Raw genomic sequence first — 17,543 nt, forward strand, 5'->3', positions numbered from 1 at the left:
GATATATCAGGTAAATATATTGATTTAGAGTAAAAATATATATAAATAAACATTTTAATCGAAAAATAATAGTTACTTTATTGTGAATATTACGTTGCATGTTTTGAATTAAGTTCATTTTCAGATTTTATTAAGTTCTACATAAAATAACACTTAACTTAACTCTTAAAATTAATTTTTTGGCTATTTATATTTTTATTTATTTGAATGAATTTCATATTATGAAATATATGTAATATTGATTATTGTAAATTTTTAATGAGCCACCCGAATCTATTTCGTGTAGGTACGTGGCAGCAAGTGCCTATATATAAATAAATTGTCACAGCCATCGTGCTTATGTACCAACCAACCACATTTTATAATATATGTAAATTGTATACTTACAATCATATCTTATTTAAATAATATTTTCTTTAGAATAAGTCATATATTATAAAAAAAAAAAAAATAGTTAACACAATGCTTGTCTTATAAGTTAAACCTAAAGAGTTTTAAAAAATATAACACCAAACACTTTTAATTTTAATATTATAAAAATACGTATAAAAATCATTCATTTTATTTTTATGATAAAAGGTTGTATATTATACTAATGTTTTCTTATACAGACATTTTTACAGAATAATGTAAAAAATTGATCATAAAAGGTCAACTTGTTTAAAATAATATATGATTGATGTATACGAAAATATTTACATTTAAATCGTATATTATACATATTATATATATATTTATATAAATCGCAATGCTGTGCACCTACTATCGAAGTGTCTCAATCCATAATATGTATTATTTATATTATACTATATTAGGTCTTACGGGAAATAATGTAGGTGGTATGTATGAAATATGAATTATATTATGATATATTTTGCTCTGTCGTGTTTTCGGGTGACTCATAACATACTATAATATTATATTATACTATATTTATTATACCATATGTATCGTATATATTTTTAATATTAAACTATGGTAAGTTTAAGTTATACCTAATTATACGTCATATCTGCAAACCATAATCATAAGAAAAAATCTATGTAAGATGGTAACAAAGTTGAAGATAATATAAAAATTTACTGCGTCTAAAATACAACTTATTCACTTTTTTAATTCATTATACCTATATATTATAATTTGTTATGTGATATTTTAAACGTAAATTGCACTCAATTGAGTTATACGTAATGATATAAAATATCATTTGTTTTAAATATAATATTATTGTTTTCATGTACATATTCTACTAGTTACTTTTTTTTTTCACACCACGGGTTATTTATAATAAAAACCAATACTGATTAGTTACATTTTTATTTTGACCCTATTGCTAACTGAAACGAAGTATGATTTTTGGAATAAAATAATTTATTTTGATAAATTGATTTATACAATTTTATTAGGAACATTTTCAATCGGAATATAAATAATGTAAAGTGATGATAACATAGAGAAGGTATTCATGGAGCATTAAGTATTTAAATTTGTATTTATCAAAAATCTGGCAGACTGCTATCACTTCGTATTAAGGTCACACTTACATAAGTATATATATTAAGAAACTCCAAGAGTGTAATAATAAAGTTTGAGTTGTATTCACTCAGACGTAAAAAGCAACTACGTTTTTTGAAACCATTAAAATCGGTGTAACCGATGTCCTTTTCAATCGAAACGATCAAAATGTATGAAAAGAAACGATTTTAAAAGTTTATAAAAAATACATTTGTTCATTTAAAATTTAATTGAATTTTTGATAACACATTAAATGAAGTTAGAAATTTACCAATAATGATTTAAATGATTTTCATTTATATTATTCCTTTATGAAACCGTACCTAATATAATTACAAAAACTATTCATAATTTGTTTTTAATATTATTGACCATTCATAATACTAGGTAATTAAAAACAATTACCTACCATTTTTCATTTTAATATTTATATGAGTTTATGACATTTATATCTCATTTAACATCGTACTATAAAATTTAATTGATTCAAAACCTGAAATGTGGTTTTGAATAAAACAAAAAATGTGTGTTGTATCTTTTTAATTTTTAATCTTTGTATTTTTTTTAACTATTAATTTTTGAGGTGGATAAAATTTGAAACACTTACATTGTAGATAGGTAAACAATTTTACCGAGTGATGAGTCATCTTAGATGACTATTTTACAACAACTTACTTGTAGTAGATATCCAACTACCAACATCCTTTCCCGCATTTTTTATTACAATTTTAACTATTAATCAACAACGAACAATAACCTTTAGTTTCATAGTTAACATTTCATTTTTTTATCTTTGTGCCTTGTGATCATAGTTTCAAGAGAAAAATTACTTTAAAAGTCATAACTGTATATTATAAACGATTGATTTCACCTAAAACTTATAGTCATGTTTTAAACCTAAAACATATTGTTAGGTTTAATAAAAAGAGGTAAATATTGTTTGTAAGTAAAATATCTATTATTTTTAACAAATTAATTAAAATTTTTAGGTTGCGTTTATAGTAATAGTTTATAATATATAATTTCGTCTAAATGTGAACTTAAAATATCAATAAAAAATAATTATTTCATAATTTAATGTTATTTATTAGATGTTTTGGTAGCAAAATGGAGTAATACAACTGTCAACACATAATATTTTTTCTGTGTGGTGACTAGTGAGGTTAGTAGTATATATACTATATAGTCATAATAAGAATGGTTTACTCAATATTTGCTTTTTAGTTTCTGAACGTTACGAAATATTATAAGAACCTATGCTAAGCAATTGAAATAACTGTGATATTTACACAGTACACAATTTTGTTATAATTAAATAAAAAAATACATTAATTTATTATTACTTACATATTTATTAAATGTAATTTTTTTTTCAAACCACGTGTTATTTATAATAAAAACCAATATTGATTACATTTTCATTTTGACAACCGAAACCTTATAATATATTCTGGTACCTGGCTATTTAATTGAAATATAAAATGAAAACTGGTATTTAAATATAAACAATTCGAGAATAATATTATGTAATAGGTAATAAAAAAAATAATTGCCTTGTCGTGACGTATTTTTATACAATAAAAATTAAAAACACTTATATTTCGATACAGACATACATATTACAATTACTAAGTTTCTGTTATAAGAAAAGTGTACTTACTATTTAGTAAGTTTAAAAATAACTTTTAGCAGAAATGTACTGGCTGAAAAATAAAAAATATTTTTTCAGTTTTATCATAAATTACCCATTTTGTTACACACAAAGAAGAAAAAAATGAATTCCAATTAATGTTATATATTTAGGTATTTTAAAGATATGATTTGTTGAATATTAATCATAGATAATATTTTATGGTTTAATAGTTTTATAATATCTATTATAAATTATAATAATTATGCATTTGGTACGCAAAGGGGGTGAACAATCATGATCAAATTTAACAAAAACTACTTTTTTTATAGTAATGAACAAAATGATGGGGTGAGAAATCAAAAATTCGAGAGTTCAAAAATAAGGGCCACCTGGTACACATTATGTCACATATAATATATAATGATATAAGATATAACACCTTTATTTTTCCAGCTAATGTAAGTTCTCACACGAGATATAGAATATAGCAGGTAAAAATTACTCTTAGGTATGCATACTTAAGTTCCTACCAGAAAAAAGTGCATCCACAATAAATAATACATCCAAGTACCTAGGTACATACTATATTTCTGTTAATATTATCTTCCCTGTCGCCGCTACTGTTTTTACTGTATTTTTCTTTAATCTATATTCTATAGCACGATTTAAGAAAGTATGGCTTTTTGTCCATCCTAAAATACAAGATAAGTAATACTTTTAAATTTACTTATGAATTCGTGTTATGTTTAATTATGGATATACTACCAAAAAGTCCGAGTAAAAAAGACCGTAGGTAGTTAAAAAGTCCTAGGTATAAAAAGTCAATGGTTAAAAATTCTGATACCTGCATATAATTAAGTAAAATAAAAATAGGATTTGATACGTCTAGCTATAGAAAATACTCGAAGCATCATTATAGGAAAAATTTTAAATGCGTTTGAATTTTAAATTTTCACGAATAGCCTCAAACGATTTTAAATATTTGTTATTGTTCAAATTTCAAAAAATATAAGTCGTAGATACTTGAAAATTTCACCAGTTATTAAGATTGGCATTTCCTTTACATGATTTAATTTTCAAAATATTTCGCTTATTAATGTTATTATTAGGCATTTGAAATCTTCGTTTGTTTTTTTTTTTTTTATATAAATATTGATAAAATTTTTTTGGTCGAGTCAAAATACTTATTTAATAAAAAGTTCCTCATAAGTTAGTTATTCTTATAGTGATAAAAAAAATATAAGAATACATAGACACTGTTATAACTTAAACTTTTTTTTGAACTTTTCTAATTAAAAAAAAAACCCCCACATGGCACATGTATAGAAATATTAGAAACACTCTATAACATGGTTTAATGGTTGTTACAAATGATTAGTTTCTAGATTGAAATATTTTAAACTTTATTTTTATTTTGAACTGTTGACCTATACATTTATTCATTTTTAAGAAATTTAATACGAATTAATATAATTGTGATTTATTTAAATGTTGACTATTTGTTATTGGGTATATTGCATGAATATTGATTAGGTATGTATTTGAAATTTTATAATATTGTCATTTAAACATCAAACTGTTCATTTAAAATTAATGTATTTAGATTATCAAAGTATGCCGGGAACCAAGCGTCCTATGGCTTATAACTCTTCGGGACAAAAAGTCCTATCTTAAAAATTGCCGGGGACAAAACATCCGAGGACGAAACGTCCGCGATTCATACCTACTGTACAGCAGAGCGTTACATACTTTTTTTATTATTATTATTGCAGCGTAAAAAACACAGTTAAGAATAAAACATATTTAAATATCTAATAAATATAAAAATGCCATTTTTAAAAAAATAAAATAGGTTTATAATTTAAAAAAAAAATCATGATTAAATCATTTTTATACATAACATATTAATCATAAGAATATGATTCATTTGTATTATTTTTAAGGGTCAATCACACAAATTGTTTAATTAAATAAAATCAAAAATTGTCTATTATTGTTTACATAGACTGACAATTAAAACTTCTATTGTGATTACACAATACATACATTTTAAATTATAATAAATAGTAAAACATAACATTTTAGTTAAGTTATTTATAACATATAAATAATAACTTATTTATTACTTTTCGCTCATAACTCTTTAGTATTATAGCTTTATTTAATTAAACTAGTAACTGATTTTTGTGGTGACTATAAAAAAGCTTCATAGTATTAATATTTTTAAGGTCCACGGTCAGATAATTACAAAAATTCTTCCTTTTAAACAATGAATATTAGTTTATAGTACAATATCAGTATGAATAAAATTGTTATTTGGTCTTATATTTGTATCACCGAAGATGAATGATTTCTGTTGATGCTGCGAATTCAGACCTCGAATCATTATTTAATTTTCTATTTTTTTTTTTTTTTTTTGGTATCTTTTATTATTGTTATTAATATCTCAAGATTTCATACGATCAGTTTCAGAACTTCGAGTAGCATTAATTCAGTCTTCATCAGATGATGAAGAATCTGCATCGAACCTTTCATTAAGTCTCCGTCTCTTTAAATTGCGCCTATTCATTTGTAAAAATAATACAATCATACATATTTAAATATACAGTATTACAAATAATATAACACAATAATTTACTTACCTAACCATATAGCTTGGTTGATCTAATGGATCTCGAATTCCAGTAGATGTAGATGGTTGATCTAATGAATCTCGAATTCCAGTAGATGTAGATGGTTGGTTTACTAAAGCAGAATTCAGTGATCCACTAGGATGGAAGGATAGAATTTCAAAATCGGAATTATCGGAATCACTACTAGAAGTATCCATTAAGTTTATTAACATATCATCATCAGAATCATCACTAATTATGATAACTTCTTGCAATTGACTTTCTTCATCATCCGAATCCAATACAATTATAACAGGACTTTCCAGTGGAATTGCTGGTGGTGGTGATGCCTAAAAATATACATACATTTATTTTAAAGTAATACTATTATTTAACTCCTAACTTTCAATATTTTATTTATTTTACATTTTCTCTAAGTGGAGGTGCAGTCTCCAATTCAAAAGTAAATCGAACATTGCGGTCATAGTCATCCATGTCATATGGACTACTAGCAAAATTATAAAATTCATGACAAAAATGATATGTACGCTCATGCAGAAGAGGTATTAAGATGTTAGCAATAAACCCCTCTCTTATGTTAAAGGATGTTACTGTTTGTAATATCATATTTGCCACAGCAATAACATCAATCCTAGATATATTTGTGCGGTCACCGGCTAGTATTGCAGCTTTCTTTATGGCGATAAGATCTCTAGCGATGAATGGTTGTAATCTATGGACTTGAGCTGGATTATTTCTGAAAGAATACATTTTTTTTGTTAAACATAAATTATAAAATGTGAAGCAAAAAAAAAAAAAATAAAATAAAATACTATAAAATCAGACAGAGGTAAAAACCTTCCACCAAAAGACCCAACTATAATAACTCAAATCAAGTCTTTGTGAATTATTTTTTAGATGCATATTTTACCAATAATATCTGAAGTATGCATATGAAAAAATAATATTTAAGATTATTTATTATTTAAGAGTAAAATTTTAAATAAAAAAACAAAATTAAGTATAATATGATTTACCGAAAGTAAGCTGCATCACATTCTCTAAAATGGCCAAATGGATCAGGTAATGGTAGAGCCCACGCATTTTCAGAATACACTTGTACTCTCAATACTTGACCTATCGCTAAAAAGAATGTTGAATTGTATAAACAAATAAAATTTATAATTTTAAGAGGATGCAACCCATGTGTGTTGTCTCAGTCTTACAAATGTAAAAACATGGTTAATTTTACATACACAATAATCCATTTTAGTCTGTAATTAAAAAAATTAGAATAAATTGACTTCTTTAGAAATTTAAAGATAAGATTATTATTCAGGGATACTAATAGGGTTTTATTTATATCTTAAATTACAAAGCAAATAATGAACTTTTTAAAACCGTAAATTGATAGTACATTTTAAAATGATAAAACTTGCTTCAAAATTAAAATATTTATAAAACCCTTCAAGTTACACTACATTTTTAAATTTTATAATAGGTTTAGAGGATGTCGGCGCACTGTTTGTTTTTTCTCGCTAACTCATACGCAACAGATGAAACGCATTTACAAAGAATCATTTTTTTTTTTTTATATTTTTGAGTTATCTTAAAGTAAAATTACCCATTAAAAAAATGATAGAGAATAATATTATTGAAGGTATGACATATCAATTTCTCTAAATATTGTCTCAAAACAATTTAAACATCATTTAAATTTACAAAACTTTTTAATTTTATTTTGAAAGTCAAATACAAAATCAAATAACAATAAAATATAATACTGATATGTCATACTTCAAAAATATTATCTTCTATAGTTTTTCTAATAGGTGTTTTTACTCTAAGATTACTCAGAAAAAAAATTTTTAGGTGAAAGTTTTATCTATGTTGCCCATGGGTCTGAGAGAGAAAACAAATATTACGTTGACACATCCTCTTAACTCACTCTAATTTTAAAAATAACGAAGTAAAATGGATTATTGTAAACGTATGTTCACATTATGCTCTTTTGTACCTTTGTGAGATGAGGATGACACTAGTGGGAGTGCTGTTCTCTCAAGAAAATTATAATAAATATTACATACTTATGTGTGGGGTTGGTAATTGACGTATAAAATTCCCAATCACATTATATCGATCATTGCCATTATTTGAGCCAGATGAAGTAGAGTCATACGACGACCCACGTATCACTATCACATGCATACGTAGAAGATCCATCGTTACATTCAATGCTATATCAGCCCCTGACGGTGTATCTCTTGCTCTTGTTCTAGAAAACAAACATTATAATACAAAAATAAAAATAAACAAAATAAGTAAAATTTATAAAATTATGTGTTTCTTACAAAATAAATTCTGTGAGATATCTTGAAGGAACATTATATATTTGATGGTCACCCTGGTCATCAAATGAATGAAAAATTGTGTTGAATCTTTGCTTGCATAATGGACAAGATGGTTCGGACTAAATCATAAATATATAAAACTATGACTATTGTAATTAAGATATAGAGCATAAAACTTTTAATTAAATTCCTAATTAATCAAAAAGTATTTTCACATTATCTGTATTGAGTAAATAAACTAAAAAACTATATATTTCTTTTGATTGTATCTAATCAAGACTTCAGGCAATAAACATTTTTTTCTAAAGTTTTATTTAAATTTATTCTTTTTATTTTTTAAACTTAATTATTAAACCTTTTAAACTATTTTTAATTACATATAAAACATTTGATGTTATTAAAATAGATTGTAGTAATAATTAAAGGAAAATTCCTAGCAAAAAAATTTACTAACTTTCATTTTTAAATTGATACAAAAAACAGTATTTTTTCCAACTTAAACTGTATAATATAGTCAGTATTTATTTAAAAAATTAAAATATTAAAGACAATAATATTATGATAAAAATTAATCATTATTAAGGATTTACTAAACTTACAAATGACCATCGTTTTAAACATTCAAAGCAGAATAAATGCAAACATGAATCTGTATAACATTTATTGGTTAAACCATCAAGACAAATTGAACAATTTGTAACTGGTGACGAAGAGCGGTCTCTGGGATTAGGAAGTCTATTTGTCTGGGGTGTTATCGATTCTTCATCTGATGACAACTTCACAACATCAGAGTCTTCAGAGTCTCCGGTGAATGGCATGTTGAATCATAAATTTCAATTCTAAAATTAAAAAAATTAATGTTAAGTCTTATAAGTCAGTATTAAATGATACATTAGGTAAATAAAATTAATATTAAGTACACAATAATTATTTATATTACATTAACTTCATTAGCAAAGTATTCAGATTGGTATATCGAAGTTATTGTGACACTCAAAACTTAGATTTTATGTGTTAAAACTAACTTAGAAGTTTTACGTTATACATAAATTTTATCAGGATTTGAACTGACTATCATAACACTAATTACAATACAGTTTCTTAAGTTATAAACACTCGAAAGTACTTATCTTTACCATGACCAGGTAAACTACATTTTCCAGATCCCCCTTACATTATTAGTTAGCCCTGATTTTCAATTAAAAACATTAACAAGGCCAGCATAAATTAAAATACAAAAGTATACAAAATACTAATCCTTTGAATACTCAATATGATATTATTGTATTAGGATTTAATGAACTTTAATAATTAAGCAATAATAAAAAATAGAATTTAAATAGGTTAAGATAACAATTATGAAATATAGTGTTGTTAAACTTTTATATTTTAGTTAGCATAGTAATCAAAACATAGTAGGTAGTAAGAAATGTAAATAAAATTAGTTATTAATTAGGTTAAAATAATAATTACGTAAGTTAAGGTGTAAATTAGTATAATACAATCGATAATTACTCAATTGTAAATTTAGTATATAAGAGATATGGTTAAGGCAGAAAAGGGGTCATTGGTGGTGATCGTACGACTCGATTACCACTGGACGTCGCGTTAAATAAAGTATTTCACATCATTTTTGGTTTTACTTTATTTTGGTATACGTCCGAGTAATCGGAGTATACGACAATATTATATACCTATATTTATGTAATAAGACACTAATCTGAAATATAACAGATTTCTCCCTTTATTCCGTAAGCATATTATACTGAATTGAATAGTAAGAATAACCAGTAAGTAACCTAGAACTTATGAATTTTCAGGAAGATATAGTAATACTTAAACTAATATATGATTTTGCTCACCATAATATAATTAGGTAAGTAGTTAATATTTCACAAATATAATCTGTAAATGATAAATAAATAATGTGTCTATTGTATTTTTGTTTGTTCTACATTATTGAAATCTGCTAAGGAACGTATATTTAGACATACCAAATAAACAATTAACACTAAGCAACCATTGTGGTGTTTAGTTGTAAAACGTAAGTGACTGCGGGCCCGTTAAGATATAATACAATTGCCAAAAGCGCGTGCACGAAATACATTCGGTACGCAGATCATATGGCAAACACTGCGACCACAGTTGAAATCATAGAAAGATTTAACATAACGATAGGCATAAAGTAAAAAATAAAACAAAATCATTCATATTTACCTGTGGCTAAAAGATTTGATTCGTTTCGAGTCGCGAATCTCGACTAAAATAAGTAAAACGCGATCACACCAGTCCACTGCTCACCGTCTCAAACGACAAATGTAAATCGTTCTAGAATTCTACCTAACCTCACCTGCCCACGAGCGATGAATGTACCGCAAACAATTAAGCATGAGAAATGTCACAGACTGCACTACATTAGCCTGTAAAAAAGAAAAAAAAAAAAGAAAAAAACTCAAAGAGCGTCTAACACTACACGCAGGTAGTCGGTACGCCGGACCACGCGTCCCGGAGGCGACAAACAATCACTATCAACTAGTGTCCGGACTGTCAGGTAAACACACTGACACGTGCGAACGAGCGACGCGCGGTGTCGCACGGACTAACAGAAACACCCCCTCCTCCCCCGCCCGTAAGTCGTATTATAATATACATGACGATAAAAAAGCGGTTGGGCCGGACTGTTATCGCTCGGCGCGAGGCAGTGCAGGCGACGGTATCGCCAAAATATCGTTAATAACATCATGGCTAAATAATTTACTTAGCCATGGTCAGTGTAATAAATATATTAACCATCGACATGCATAAACCATACAGTACTATGACTGTATAGTAACAATATATATAGTTTATTAGTTTATATATCTCGATGAATATAACACATGTTTTGCGTCTGGACGTAACTACTCTAATCTATATAGTGATAATACCGGATAAATATTATTATTTTAAATAAATACCGACATTAAAATATATATACCGAATAAAAAACTGCGATTATTTACAGAGATTCCTGTCAATGAAAGTAATCGTATCGTTATCGTTATCGTTTATTTGATTAAAATTATATAAAATTTTTATTTATTACTCATACCGTCGATTATACCTAGAATAGAATAGTTTATTCTATGATCATTAGGTACCTATATCTACTTGATGATGAATGAATTTACAAAATATTTTTGACCCAGAGCCAAATGAAAATGATTCTATGAGGTGTTAATTATGTATTAGGTAATTGTTTGAACAAATTTGTAAATACTTGATTTTAAATCTGAATACTTGTAGCCATTGCATTGCTGACTAAATGGAGCAGAGTTATCTCCATCAGAATTTACAACAAACTCTTCATCACTACCGTTATCTAACATTCAAAATGTCTTAAAAATAAGTAACTTATACCTTATATTTTATTATTTAAAATTAATTCTATCACATTTTTCTGTTATTTAATATTACCTTTGGCTGTGTTAAGTTCATTAGTGACTTGTGACTTGTTCCTGACCATAATTTTTAGATTTTTTTCGTTATTAATACCTTCAAAAATGATAAAAAAAAATACTATTAGAAATATCTATATTAAAGTAAGTGTTTATACCTACTCAGAACTATTTATTACCTGTAGCTTTAGGAATCTGTTTAGGCGGACTACTCAGAACTGATGGAATTCTATTAACATTTACCTTCATCATTTTTTTTTTTTTTTTATGAACAGTATTTATACAATTGGAATAATTTTTAACAGATCTTGACGATTTAGAATATTCTTCGCTAATGTCATTTTCAAATGTGGATATCTCAGAAGTATCCTCAACTTTTTTAAATTTTTTGTACGCTTTGGTTAGATTACTTAATATAAAACAATAAAATTTTTTATATTAATATAATATAAATTATAAATTTTTTATTTACTTAGTATAGATAATATTCTTGCTGCCAAAAAATTCAAAAGTTTGGGACACATACAACAGTATTTTCTTCAATAAAACAAACAATTGACCACATGTTTGTTTGATCTACAGAAGAAAAAGAATTATAATAAATTATTATTAAAGTTATGTTTAAACAATGATTTGTATGTATAATACATAGGTATAGGTAGCTATTTTTTTTGTCCAATGTATCTACTAGCATAATTTTTTTTTGAAGTTCTTCAAAATGATTAATTCACATAAGTATGTTCTGATAATTTGTCTACTTCATATATTATATTAAAAATTTCTAAATTGATTGGTTGTTCATAATATGGTTTTTTTGATGAACATTTGTTGCCGATAATACACATTGTATATAAATGTGCAATATTTATTACTTTAACAACATCATTGCTAATAATTAAGACATAACAGTCAGCAGCTTTTGTTGTTTTTATAACCATATTTTTTAAATGCACTATACTATATTGAGGTCCAATCAAATTTGTTAAAATTAGCCCATTTTAATGCTCTTTTTTAAAATAAGTTACTTTGAAGAAATAATTTTTTGACCTATTTTATACTCTTCAGCCTGATTAAATTCTTCATTGAATCATTTTATAACCTGTTGAAGGGGTAGTTTTCTCAACTTTTTTTTTATATTTTTCATGAAATTCTCAAATGAAAATGCGATTATATTGTCCAAAGGAGCAAATTTTTCATAATCATCAGCAATATGAAGTAGATCGTGTACATTGTGGGATATTAAATGTTTGCCATAAATTATTTCAAAGTTTTTAACAAAATAATGTAAGACATTTCTGGCATAATTGATGTATATTCATTCATATTTGTTCTTAATAAAATAGCCATAGCAATATTTAGAGTCATAAAATGATTGAAACAATCTTCGTAAATGGGCGAATGTAAGTTCCTACACTAGACCTGGCAGGTAAACAAGATACACATGTTAGTTCCTACACGATAAAATTAGGTACATATGTAAGTTCCTACACAGTAAAAATCAGGTACACGTGTAAGTTCCTACACTAAGTATATTATAAGTTATCAATCTAATATCAGTTATATCATATTATAATACTGTCATACATTTTAACCCTTTATTCTATATAATAAATAATAGTTCTTTATAATATTTAATAATTTTAAAAATAATAATTGTAATATAATAATAATTTATCATTTATTGTAAAAAATATAAAGCAGTGCATTCTATACAATTTTAATAATTAACCTAATAAATATTATCAATTTAATAATTTTAATATAATAAAACAATAAAAAAATATATATTTTTTTTATGAGGTTTATTTCTGAAGCTTATAGCTTTAACGTAGTCATATTGATTAATTTGTTTAGTTAAATATTCTTTTATTTTTTGATTTATACAATTTTTTTTTCGGCATGTTTTTGACTTATTTTAATTACCTACTAAATTACTCTCAGTTGTTCTTATTTTTATGTATGTATTAACTTGAAATAATTTGAGAATTTCGATAATTTTAAAAATATGCTGATGTTGATGATAAAAATTTGAATTAAAATCCGAATGAAAACTTTCGCATGCGTTATTTTATAGACGTGGATTGATAACTAATAATATACTTAGTGTAGGAACTTAAACGTGTACCTTTTTTTTACTCTGTAGGAACTTACACATGTACCTGTCTTCCATCGTGTAGGAACTAACATACGTACCTTTTTTTTTCGTGTAGGAACTTACACATCACATATGTAGGAATTAACGTATGCAATTGTCTACCTGTTACTCTCGTGTAGGAACTTACGATTCCCCTCGTAAATGCGTATAGACAGCTAATGATCATTGAACATTGAACCCATTGTACGATAGACATTTTAAACGATTAATAATCACGTTTCGTGAGAAACACGCAAGATTTAGAGTTTAATCGTACCATTAAATGGTAATTAGGTACTAAAATCAACCTAAATTCAAATTCTATTATATTTGGGCGATTGTAAACTCCACCAATTTACTGCAGGTAGTCGATTTTAGAGTTAATTTATAACATGTACCTAAATCCCACCGATACATTTTTTTTACCTGAAAAAAAATGTTAACTCCACCGATGGTAAAATCCACAAATTAAAACTATTTTAGTAAAGCTATAGCTATGTGTTTTTTAAAATTATATATTTTTCAATTTTCTATTATTGCTATCTGATTTTTATATGATCTTTTTTTTTTTAATTATTGTTAATTATTAATAATAATTATATATTTTTCTATTTGATTATTATTTGAATTTTTTTTAAATTATTGTATTTAAATACAATAAATTTATTATAATAAATCTGCACTCACATAAATTATGTAATCTTAGTTTATCAGATTGGATTTGGATTACAATTTAAAAGAAAAACATACCGATGGAGTTTGCATGCGCCCATTATACTTAGAGCGGAAATGTCTCCGTTTATTATAATATTTGTTATTTGTATAAAGCCAACTGCCAACAATTCATATTGCTGTTTACGATCATATTATAATAATAATATAAGATGTATAATGTATATCTGAGCGCACGGCAGTGCGCCAGGCCAAGTTACAGCAATGCCAGTGTATCTTTACACGAACCAATTCGTCCTTTTTTCTAACCCATATATCTCTGTTTCCTCTTAAGATAAACTTTTGAAATTTAAAACACAGATTAACCTCTAGTAGCTTATGACGCTGTAAGAAAATGAGCCCTTAATATTGTGCCATTTCAAAATGGCAGTATTTCAAAATTTGCAATATTGTTACTGACTCACTGACTCACTGACTGATCATCAAAATTATAAGACACTTCCCGTATAGCTAGAAACGTGAAATTTGGCACACAGGTAGATTTTACAGTGTAACTAAAGGGAAAAATCTAAAAATTAAATTTTTTTCAAAATTAATGCCTCTCCAGAGTGTATTTCTTAACACGTTCAATGCCGTGGCCTATTCGCCGTACGTTACCGCGTCGCCGCAACAAATTTCCGCCCGGTCGACTATTCTAGTATATTATGTTATTTGTCATATATTCCTGTTACACCTTGTATATCATTTTAGAACCTACACATATATTTTCTTATACTTTATGACTAATAATATTATTTAATAAATTATACTATTTTATTGTAGTTTAATTTTATATTGACGATAAAATGCTGCAGAGATACATATATAATATCATTGAAAAAATTATATAAATATGTTTGCTTATAACTTATAAATAATATTTTAATTAAAATCTACTAGATTGTGTATTTCTAAACGTATGAAGTGGCGTGCTTAACACGCATAAACGTTTACTTTTAAACAGCGTTACAATATGGTAATAAGCAATTGTTTGTAGTTGATTTATATATATATATATATATTTATTTATTAAACATAATCATGTTTTCGTTCATTTATTTTATTCAAATACAAAATATAATATAGTTATACAAATACAGAATATTTTAATAATATGCGTCGGTTTGCGAACGGTAATCTTAAGAGAGAAAATCTACGACGAATAAAAAAAAAAATTTAAAAAAATTAAAAAAATAAAACAGTAAAAAAATAAATAAATAATAACAACACGTCGTCCACGACGCTGAAGCCCGCAAAAATAAATGATATCCCCAACAAAAACATAATAGTGAAAAAAGGCCAAGTTCCAGACTCCCTACCAAAAAAGTCGGCCTATCAAAGTAGTGAAATCTACATTATGGCCAAGTCTGCTATTTTTTAATTCATAATCTCAATGCACTCCTACATTAAGGAGCAACACTTCTCTTTTTTTGTATTGTTTAACACTTGGTCAGTTTCTGAATGAGGAATAAAACATCATTATCGAATGTGCTCGCTTATGACTTACGAGGATGATGGGCAGAAGAAGACTCGGAAAAAAGTAAAAGGTTTAGATTTCTTCTCAAAAAAGACAGCGAATCATAGTAAGTAGTGGTATCTACATTGCGGCCATGTCTAATTTATTCCTCATTCAGAAACTGACCAAGTGTTAAACAATACAAAAAAAAGAGAAGTGTTCGCCTACGCCTAGCAGGTAGCAGCACATGATGGCTATAAAAATTAAATCTAACGGTTCTAACGACGTAAACATGTCCACGGAATGTAAAAAAACGGCATCAAAAAATGGGTTTAGAGTAAAAATACCTATTATAAGATTTTGAAGAAAACAGTATTTTGGAGGGAACCTGGTTTGGGTTTTGTATTAATCTAAATACACAGCTCGTAATTAAATAAACAAAAACATTATATTTAACATTCTTAAAATAACTAGAACTTTTTTAATACGTAATATTAAAAAAAAAAACACAAACCAGGTTCCCTTCTAAATATTGTTTTCTACAAATTTCATAATAGGTATTTTTAATCTAAAACCATTTTTTGATGCAGTTTTTTTTACATCCCGTGAACATGTTTTTACGGCTGAAAATGACCAGTGTAGCGTCTTCTAAATTAGACCCAATATAAAATAATACATTTACGACAATAATAATAATAAATTGAGGTACTCGTGGCGCACTTCTATGGTTTAACCCGTCGGTATGGCTCGCTTCATTGTCTTAGTAAGCTAGAATGTCCTTCGCGGAACAGACGATGGTCAAACGTAGAACAAAAAAGTATTTATATACCGTGTGTCCCAAGAAACAGGGTACACTTTATCACTCATTACCCTTTTAATATTTTTCAATTCTGTTTGCGGGACATTAAATTAGACTTATAGATCATACATTTCTATGATTTAAAATTTTTTTAACTTAAGTATTTTACGCATGCGCAACAAAACTATTTTTTTTTTTAATGACAACCCCTATTTTAAATATCATTTTTGGATTGTTCTATTTTTTTTAAGTAATTTTGATGTATCAACTTGTATTTTAAACTCAAAATTGGCTAATTAGAGCTAAAAATATAATTTAAAAAAAATCTTATTAAATTTGATTTTTTTTTTTTTTTTTTTTTTTTTAATTGTAAATATTATTTTCTTCTTAACACCGTAATGACCGTAATGTAGGTAATCATAATTATTATTATTAAAGTAATAAATTATTTACTATTTATGAATTATTATTTAATTATTGCTACACATTATGTACCTATAATAACATATTTTAAACATGTATTTTTAGAAAACATAATTCTAAATTTCTATTTTATTTTATTCAACAATACTATACATTTTTATTTACAATTTATTTTACAGAAATTACTTACATTAATTACTGTTCAATGAATTGTTCGAACGTCCCTTCGTTATGTATAATTGTTTGTATCGAATTGACATTTAATCATTTGAACATTTATTTTATTTTTAATTGTACATATTTTTCTTGTGTAAGTATGTATGTAATGTAATGTAAGTAATTTTTGTAAATTAAATTGTAAATAAAAATGTATAGTATTGTTGAATAAAATAAAATAGAAATTTAGAATTATGTTTTCTACGGTAATTACATGGTATTTTCTCATTAAACGCTTGACAGAAAACAAAATCAA

The 17,543-nt window shown here is 26.0% G+C and overlaps 1 protein-coding gene across 1 annotated transcript; it reads right to left on the reverse strand.

The window, feature by feature from the left end:
- Positions 1–5,221: 5,221 nt before the first annotated feature.
- On the reverse strand, positions 5,222–10,465 carry LOC126552939 (E3 ubiquitin-protein ligase Topors-like). The gene is made up of 8 exons (XM_050208135.1): positions 10,329–10,465; positions 8,711–8,950; positions 8,112–8,230; positions 7,848–8,035; positions 6,798–6,903; positions 6,187–6,517; positions 5,791–6,110; positions 5,222–5,709 (listed from the first exon to the last, which is right to left on the reverse strand). The coding sequence occupies exons 2-8, from the start codon at positions 8,927–8,929 to the stop codon at positions 5,640–5,642; spliced, it is 1,353 nt and encodes a 450-aa protein (XP_050064092.1). The 5' UTR covers positions 8,930–8,950; positions 10,329–10,465; the 3' UTR covers positions 5,222–5,639.
- Positions 10,466–17,543: the final 7,078 nt, after the last annotated feature.

The sequence above is a fragment of the Aphis gossypii genome, chromosome X (assembly GCF_020184175.1).
Source record: "Aphis gossypii isolate Hap1 chromosome X, ASM2018417v2, whole genome shotgun sequence".
Taxonomy (NCBI): Eukaryota; Metazoa; Arthropoda; class Insecta; order Hemiptera; family Aphididae; genus Aphis; species Aphis gossypii.